The 9,310-nt window shown below is 30.2% G+C and overlaps 1 protein-coding gene across 4 annotated transcripts; it reads right to left on the reverse strand.

Moving 5' to 3' along the window:
• Nucleotides 1–285: 285 nt before the first annotated feature.
• On the reverse strand, nucleotides 286–6,811 carry LOC106463287 (ras-related protein Rab-4-like). 4 transcript variants are annotated; one of them, XM_013923301.2, is made up of 3 exons: nucleotides 6,757–6,811; nucleotides 4,586–4,831; nucleotides 286–3,316 (listed from the first exon to the last, which is right to left on the reverse strand). In XM_013923301.2, exons 2-3 carry the CDS (start codon nucleotides 4,763–4,765, stop codon nucleotides 2,882–2,884), a joined length of 615 nt encoding a protein of 204 aa, XP_013778755.1. In that variant the 5' UTR covers nucleotides 4,766–4,831; nucleotides 6,757–6,811; the 3' UTR covers nucleotides 286–2,881. The 4 variants fall into 4 exon arrangements, with proteins under 4 accessions (XP_013778755.1, XP_022246439.1, XP_013778754.1 ...); XM_022390731.1 differs by having other exon boundaries at nucleotides 6,609–6,789; XM_013923300.2 differs by having other exon boundaries at nucleotides 6,570–6,789.
• Nucleotides 6,812–9,310: the final 2,499 nt, after the last annotated feature.

Below are 9,310 nucleotides of genomic sequence, written 5' to 3' on the forward strand. Positions count from 1 at the left end.
TGAAATATACTGACAAATTTACTATAACAGCAGTCATGGAACATTGTATTTATATGTTTCATATGAAAATAGGAGTATTGACTTACACACATTCAAATTCTCAAGAGCTATTACATTATTTTATGAATTTGGTGATTTAATATCAGACGTTTAACATTTTGAATGGCTAAATCAAGTGGATACCTGCTTTATTTGCACTTACAGTCAGTGTTTGTGGTTTTATGTCACAAATTCAGTAACAGAATTTCAAATTTGACTTCTATATTACTAAGTAGCACTAACACATTTCTGGGTAAATTTCATGTTTATTATCATAGTGTACAATACACACCAGTTTGATCTTAAACTTTGCCATTCACATGGTCATCCAATGCCCTTCCCACCAAAGATATTCCATAAAACAATGAATTAATTCATTTAAACTTTGTTCATTGTATGGGTTTTTTCCCCATATATTTATAACAAAAGTACATTAAACTTTTTTTTTTAAAAATCACACCTTGATTACCAAACAACATACTCTTATACACCTGAGCACATATCAAGTTTGCTATATTTTTTGTTATCCAACTCACAACTACTATGTTACTAGTTTAACTAGTAAATATTAAATTTCCTCAAAACTGAGAAACTAATTTCAAATCTATAAGTAAACATATTTGTAACATGAACCCAGCTTATAATAACTTATGGCATTTATACAAGTGGTAGGCATAATTGCTTCTAATTACATACATAAAGCCTTCTAAACTTACAGTGAGATAAAAACATTAAATATTTGAAAGGTAAAGGGTTAAGTTGTGTTTCGTTAGATAGTTTTACAAATCTTAAATGTGAAAAACTGACTTATCAGTTTCATATAATTTAAAACATTATTAGAAAATATAACTATAGGAATATTTCCTATACTAACAGAAACAATAACATCTCACTTTTTCAAAAAGTTATTTACAATAATTTTACTTTAATGAAAATCTGAAATGTCAAAAATACAATTTATTCTATGTCTACTATTAAAAAAGGTTCAGCTGGCATTTTTGTCAACTTTGGGAATTTAAGAGAAACTCAACACAGAGGGGACTAGTTTGTAGTTCAGGTACTGAAGTGTTATCTTCTGCGAGAAACTATACATTTAAAAAAAACCTAAACAGATTCATTACTTAAATGCTACAGTCAGTTGCCCATATGACCATTAAAATTTTCTTTGCTTATACAAAATCACTGTATGTAAAATTTCCATTTAAACATTCTATAAACAGTCCTGTAAATGCAGTGTCATTACACGTTTAATTATCAAGCTTGCTCTTCCTTCAAAATATTTCTATCACTCCTACTTTAAAAAAAGAAACCACCAGAAGTATATTTTAATTCTGATTACCATTACAACAAAAATTTTAATCCATTAATTCATAGAACCTATAATTTGTATAAGCATCATTAGTAACTTGGTTTTGGTGAATTGTCCAAAATGTGCTTGATAATCAATGAGATCCCACCTTCCCCTCCTCCCAAAAAAAAGACAAATTTACATAATCCTACTTTAAGTGTATGCTTGAGTTTGTTTAAAAAAATTAAATATTCTACAGATTTGTTAAATGTTCAATTTTTTTCTAAATATAAAAATACATTTTATGTTAGACCATAGCCCTCTCCAAATAAAAATTTTATACATTAATCATATGTACTATGTCATGAATATAACTTCACTAAAGTTTAACTACAATCACTGTATCCAACCTTTAAATAGCAACACAAGACTGATATTTTCAAAATAACACTAACTTTTTATTAGGAGCATGGGATAAAGAAATTAAAATAGTAAGATTTAAATGAATAATATGTCAAAGTGTTAATTATCTATCAATCAATTCAAAGGCAAAATAACTCAAACCAGGAATTTCCAAGTTGAATTTTACTATTAAAATACAGATCAAATTTTCTATTCTTTGGATTTTTATGCACCAAATATATCATAAAATGTTTGTAAGAAGCACTATTCAATTTGCATTATATTATGCTTGTGTGATACTTATGCTAGAAATACATTAAGAACTATTATTTTATAACATTCTTTTTGCACAGCTCTTTTTTCTAACAGTGTTAGTTTTCTATGTTAAGCATTCTGTGGGACTACTATTTCCTGCATGTTCAGTCTTATCTATAATAATATTATGCAACAATTTCTATGTTCAGAATTATATAAAATTGATACTTCCTACATATATAGATATCCATACACTTTTTAACTTTTGCAATCCCTGTATACCTGCAATTTCCTGTTTGGGTTTGGTGGGTGAGGGATTACCTCAAAGGGTCAAATGGCTTTCTATCATATGCTATTTATCATTTATAATTCTAACTCTCTGCAGGAATTATCATTTGAAAAGATCTAGTAAATAATTTTGCACAAAATTAATTGACAAACACAATGAAAACCTATTGACATTTTTTTTAGCAGTCTTCCATAAAGATACAGTGAAACTATGTGCATAGTGTCATCACCGTCTACACATAAAATCTTCCAGAAATGGTGAACACGTAAATTACTTGTGAACAGTCAACTCATCTTATACCTTACGCCTGTTAAAGTTAACATATTTGAGATTACAATTCTGAAATCTACTGTACGATCCTTTATAAAACAAACTATAGTACTTAAATTTATTCACTTTCTTGAGAACTTTATAAGTCCTCAAAAGAATAAATAAATACAAAATTTTATACATACCATTAAAATAGTTTTACTCTACATAATCATAAGTCTTAAAACTTTCATAAGTTTTTTTTTCCAAAACTGTTCACCTATTTTCTATAAAATTAGAAACATATTTATAAAAATTGTTCTCGTTTGCTGGACTCGACTGTAGAGAAAACAACTGGACTAACACATGCATGACTCCTGAGTTTCGTCTTGAGAAGTCAACCTAAAGGAATCTTTTGCCACCTCTTCGATGTCTGCTGTCTTGGAAGTTGAAACTAGTTGACGAGCAATATCGGCAAACATTTCTTCAACACCTTCTCCAGTCTTGCATGATGTCTTGAAGACACCACTGATTAAGTTATGACACTGCTCACAAAATGCATCAATGTCAACATCTGTAACGTACATCTGATGCTTCAAGTCAATTTTATTTCCACATAAAAAAATTTTGGCACTTTCTGCATAAGTTACAATGTCCAGCAAGTGTTGGGACAAGATATTAAAAGAGTCAGGGTTGTCGAAACTAAAAACCAGGATAGCAGCTTCTGCAAACTTGTAGTAGCTACTGGTGACAGAAGCCACCCGTTCCATCCCCCCAGTGTCCCACAACTGGAGCTGAAAGCCAACAAATTGAGACACCATACCTAAACAAATCTTAATTACACAGCAATTTAAATCTAATATACTACAACTATTAATGTGAAAGCCAAACCTTATATAAATTAAGGAAAACTAGCTTGCTACCACTAGTGAACAATAATAATAACAGTTACGATTAAAATAAATTATGTTAAAATTATATTCTTATTAATTATTAACTACTCTAATTCATACCCTAACAGTTGTTGAACATGCTATATATAGTGTTTAGACCACTGCTATGTCTGTTGTACCCCAGCTGGCCTGATGAGCCCTAGTATTGGGTAAAGCCGATGTAGTGTGGTTACCATGTAACATATTCTCCTTTGCTTTCACTCATGTATTCTTATAATTTATATTATAAAAACAGACTTAGCTTAGTACAACTGAAGTTGTTTTAGAAAATGATCCTTATCTCTGGCAGTAATGAAAATATCTAATGTAACGATACTTAGTTTTTTTCAAGTAATTTTTTTCTACATAAATACTTCTGATATCAATATCATTTCTAATATAAAAGTATTATGCAATAAAAGTAAATTGGATTGAAAGATTGCTTTTTCACCTATTATTTGATTCATATCTTTTCCTCTATGTATAAACTTTAAGTAACACATTGCAAATGTTTGGACTGACATTTGTTCACAAAAAACCAAGACATTAAACTTCTAAAACCAAGTCAAGCTAAATCAATAGATACAACTTTCACACAGTTTTAACAGAAATTTTAAAATCTGACACTGAACTTTTTACCCTATTCAGTATTACTAAGACTTAGGAAGAAAGTGAAATTTATCATCTCTGGAAACTATCCATTATTAATCATCCTAATTTTTAATATGCAAACCACAGATATAACTCTCATTAATGATTCAAGGTGTATTACATTTTAAAATTTAATATTTTTTAAGACTTAATTATCAGATTTTAAGACTGTATGATATTAAAGCTCTAGAAACTAACGAAAGCTAAGGAAGACTAAAAATGTGTAATCATTTATTATACTCTAAACAATCAATTCAGGCCATTTTATTCTATATATCATATATCACTCTCTTAGAATGTACAGCTGCTAGACTTAGTACACAAGAACTAGGAATATACTACTCTCATAACAAGTATTTCACTGAATGTAAACAATGGTAAATTGAAACATGCATGTTTAATATCATGTAACAAGCGCAATACCTGATACAATATATTTACATAAAGTATCTGGATATAGTTCACAAAAACTGAACCCACCTTAACTTCTCTTCCACAAACCCTATAAACTTTATAGAAATGGTCAAGCCCTAAGGTAGAACTTCGATCTGCACTGGAGACAAATGTATTAGTTGCAAATCTTCTGAAGAGAGAGCTTTTACCTACTCCAAACTCACCACAAAGGATAACCTTCTGTTCAGGGATTTTGGTGGAGGCCATGGACCATCACTGTTGAAAACTGATTTTATCTCTTCAATTTATGTAACTCTGTTTTGATAAATTTTCCTATTATAAGTACAAAAAACAAAGTGATGACATTTATATGCTTACTGTACATAGGACTAAAACTCTGTTTCTATTATTTCTCACAGTAACCTGTTACATAAGACAATTATTTTTCAGTGTTTATAGCTTATAATCAAACATTAAACATACCAAACTTTAACGAATTAACTGTACTGACAATATTCAGGATAACCATATATAGGGCACACTGTGCATGAATGATGGTCCTTGGCCAATATTCCTGATAAGACAAATTAAATTTTTTCATGTAGATAACACAAGCCAAAACGAAACAAACAGCCTTTTAGCACATCAATAACTATATTAATAAACAATAAATCACTTGGAAAACCAAACAAGTACTAGCATTTAAACTAATATAGAAATTACAATAAAATTTAAATTTGATACACACAAACAACCCCAGAGAAACTTTCTGTGTACAGTAAAGATATTAATGTTAAATTACCTGATCTATAACTAGTAGACCTACTGTGTCATGACCAGAATTTTGAATTATACACAGAGCACACTCAGATTTTCAGATCTTAAAACTGGGACCTATCTCCTTTTTCTTGTTTTTCAATTATGCCAGTAATAAATATTGTAAATTGAAAATCTAACTTTAATTATATCAAAAGAATGAATGTTTTCAAGCAATTTCTTATTACCCAAGGATTTGTCATCAAACTGAGCAACTGTCACTCATGCTTACTCTTGGCTTAGTTTAAATTAAAAAATACTTGAAAAGAGAGCATTTCTATAAACAGCATGTGCTTTTTTTATATTTAACTGCCTTTCTTCTTTTTGGTATGTGCAAAATCACATGCTCAGTGACACGTTGCCTGCTGCAGCCTGCCTTATAACCAACTTCAAGGTAACAGAAAAAGCTATGTTGAGTCTTACTGAGCTGTGATAAATTCTCTACTCAGTTTTAACAAAAAAAGAAAATGTATTTTTAAATGATGGCTATCAGAAGATCTACAGACTGAATACAAGTTTTAAAAAGTTACAAATTAACTGAAAATAATGAAAACTGGGACATTTAGGCAATCCAAAACAATATCAAGTCATGAGACAACATTCCAAAAAACCAGAAATGTCTTGGCCAAACTGGGATGTCTAATCATTCTACACAGTCATTGTAGCTTTCAGTTTCAACATTTTATGGATAAGTAAACTAACTTCCTTTTTAAAAAATATCCTGAATAAAATTATGATTTATCAAACATATATAGGTTATACTTGGTTCTGTTTATCCATGAGGAACTTCATCAGATTTTAGTTATAGCCAAATCTTTTCACGAACTCTACTAGTACTACTATCACTGTTACAATTACTAATAATTAGGCCTAATGGGACTTTACATGATAAAACAAGCCACTACTAGTAGTAGCACAAACAAGTAGTAGCACAAAAGTTAACATTTTATTATATAAGCTTATTTCCACCATTAAAATGTAGAGGTGTTTGTTTACTCCTCTAGATGATAATTATGTACAAATTACAACTCGAGATACTGCCGTCTATTTGATACAATTTACAAAGCTTAAAATTTTAAATTCTAATACAATTTTGTTCCCATTTTAAATATAAGTTATTGAGTCAGAGCAAATAAACTATAATAACTACTATTAATGTATTACAGTATTAACAAATATCTTAATAAAACTAAACCCTAATGTTAGTACTACTACTAGTACTATTTTATATCATCTTTACTTTACTCTTACTTACTCAAATACGGTTACAATTTAAGTGATACTTGATATTAACTTTTACTCTGAAGTTTAGATTGGGTTTCCAAATCCTCTGTTACTTAAACCATTTCACTCTTCAAGGAAAAAAATACAAACTTGAATTAAGTTATAGTATGCGAAAAATTAATGCTTTTTATCAACATGTAAACACATTTGCGAAATACCTTATTTAAGTTCACATTCTGTAAGATCGTAATCTAATATTCCTCTACAAAAGCATGGTTTCACACATAAATACAACAGAGGACGCCTCCAACAAAAGTTCGAGAATATTAGAGGTAGCTATATAGACATAAATATAACTGGCTATTTTATTATTAACACCAGTCCCTATTTTCTTTTTAGCATTACAGTCTTTCATTTGTTCCTTAGGATTTTCAGGAAGGAAAGTGCTGTTGTTGTTGTTGTCTTTTAACTACACTATGCCCACCATATTACTGCCGACGACGTATTTCGCTCAATCAACAGGCTAATTAGAACACAGCAAACAAAAAGTAATGTTCGGAACCCTAATTAGATAAGTCATTTACACTAAGAATTGTTATGGTATGAACGCTTTTTTTTAAGCTGGCGAAGCACAATTATAATAAATTATATTGTCATTAAACATAAGTATTAGGCTATTTTTTTAACGTTGCGTCCTTTATTCAGTCCCTAAGAGTATAAAACACAGTTGGAATCTTATTCTTTCGTTACTGAATTCTTTAAAAATTCTCAAGAAAAGAGCACATTCTAAAATATATTTTTTTAGGAGGGGCGTAGAATTTATATCTCGCACAGGGTATGGCCCTGCGAAAACATACTGCTATTCACTCTATTGGCTAAAAAAAGATCTGTTTCTTCTCAGATATCTTTTTTTGATTCTTCATTGAACCCATTTTCTGTTGTATACTTTTGCTGGAAACTCTGATGTCAAATATTTAGCAGTTTTCTAGGTGTAATTCATTAAACCTTTTGATCTTAACGTTATTCTTGTTATTCTTGCAACGATAACAAATCTATTCCCTTGAAGGCCTGATTTCATAAATGAACATTTCAACATAAACTTCACAACTAAATGTAGGCCTTACTTCAAATACAAAATTTCAGTATAAACCACGTTAACTTATAAAATTTCATTGCAAAGTTGATCGATTGATAAACAACGTAAACTCAATAGAAGAATAGACGCAAAACTTTTACCTCTAACACTACGTAACTTTTCTGAAACTGAACTAACCGATTCATTGCTGATATTTTGATTGTACCATTGTTTTTAAATATTACTAGAACCCCCCTCGATTGTCAAGTTCCATTAATTTTTCAGATCCTATCGCCTTCTAGAAAACATTAAAATAAACACATTAAAAACATAACTTACAGTAGCACAATATCAGAACCAGTCAGGTGGACTGGATGATGATATGCAAAAGTTTTTCTGAAATGCTATTTATATATGCAGCATAAAACTAAAAATTAAGTTTAAATCATGAAAGCTAGTGAAGCAGTAGAAATCGATATGCGTAACATTTAAAGTAAAAATTACATAAAGTTCAAAGTTTTTCCTTCTTAATTTGTTCATTTTGAAATTGAAATCAAATGTGTGTAAATTTAATATTTCAGATCTATTTTTGGTCTCTCTTTCTTTCAGTGCCAGAATTCGTCAGTTTGGCTGGAAGATGAGAGACAAAGGTGTTTTTATTAGTCATTTCACTTCAAAACGAAAGCTGGTGGGTCTTCAGACAGTTATTGATGCTTTCATTAATGCACCTTTGTAAATGCGATGGTTGGGCCAGAGAAACAAACGATGAAGGACGTTTTCTCAATGTAAGAATAGAAGACGAGTGCAGGATTCACATGAATATTCAGTGAATATAGTTCGTTGGTAAAAGAGTAGCCCAAGAGTTGGCGGTGGGTGGTGATGACTAGCTGCCTTCCCTCTAGTCTTACACTGCTAAATTAGGGACGGCTAGCGCAGATAGCCCTTGTGTAGCTTTGCGCGAAATTCAAAAACAAACAGAAGAATGCATAAAATGTAATACAGGTACCTGATGATGACAAAACCTTGTTGAATCGTTGTACATTTGCTGTTATGTTAAACTTATATCAAAGTTTTTCTTCATTACCCATTCAAGCCGTCTCCAACCATTATTAGTCTCAAAGTGGGTTCCTCGTCATCGAATTATTAACCGTATAATTAGATGTGTTTTTTTGCACCAAATTGCTTGTAGGTTCAGACTTTGTTGGATTCTGGACTCTTTATTACATATGAGTTACACAAATAAAATTTCAACAGAAATATCGAAAATACTGCAATAAATCTTAATAATTACATACACAGAAAATAAGCGATTTCACCTAATTGTTTTGTTTAGTTTTTTTTCGTGTTATGACACGTAAAAACATAAAATTTATCAGTATGATACAATATATCGATCACCCCGATAGCAGACAAGTCGGTACTTTAAGGATTAATAACCGGTATTATGAAGAAATTAACAAAATAGACACACATTACGTAGTACTAACTGTACCTTGAACAAACTGGCTGTTTAACACGTAATAAGTAAGAAAATTGTGAAATGTGATTATTTTCTGGATAACGATATATTTACACTACTGTTTGTCTCATGTTTTAATTAGTCTCCTGAAAACTAAAGTTATTTAAAACACTAGGAAAATCTTTTTTTAAGTAGATGGTCGATCTAATCAATGATAAAGACAAAGAGTTATGAAACA

The sequence above is a fragment of the Limulus polyphemus genome, unplaced genomic scaffold (assembly GCF_000517525.1).
Source record: "Limulus polyphemus unplaced genomic scaffold, Limulus_polyphemus-2.1.2 Scaffold1369, whole genome shotgun sequence".
NCBI lineage: Eukaryota > Metazoa > Arthropoda > Merostomata > Xiphosura > Limulidae > Limulus > Limulus polyphemus.

Coding starts and splice junctions, on each gene's coding strand:
- LOC106463287 (XM_013923301.2), bottom strand. CDS start 4,765: ATGGCCTCCACCAAAATCCCTGAACAGAAGGTTATCCTTTGTGGTGAG. Junction 3,317..4,585: donor TTTGTGGAAGAGAAGTTAAG/GTGGGTTCAGTT, acceptor GTTGGCTTTCAG/CTCCAGTTGTGGGACACTGG.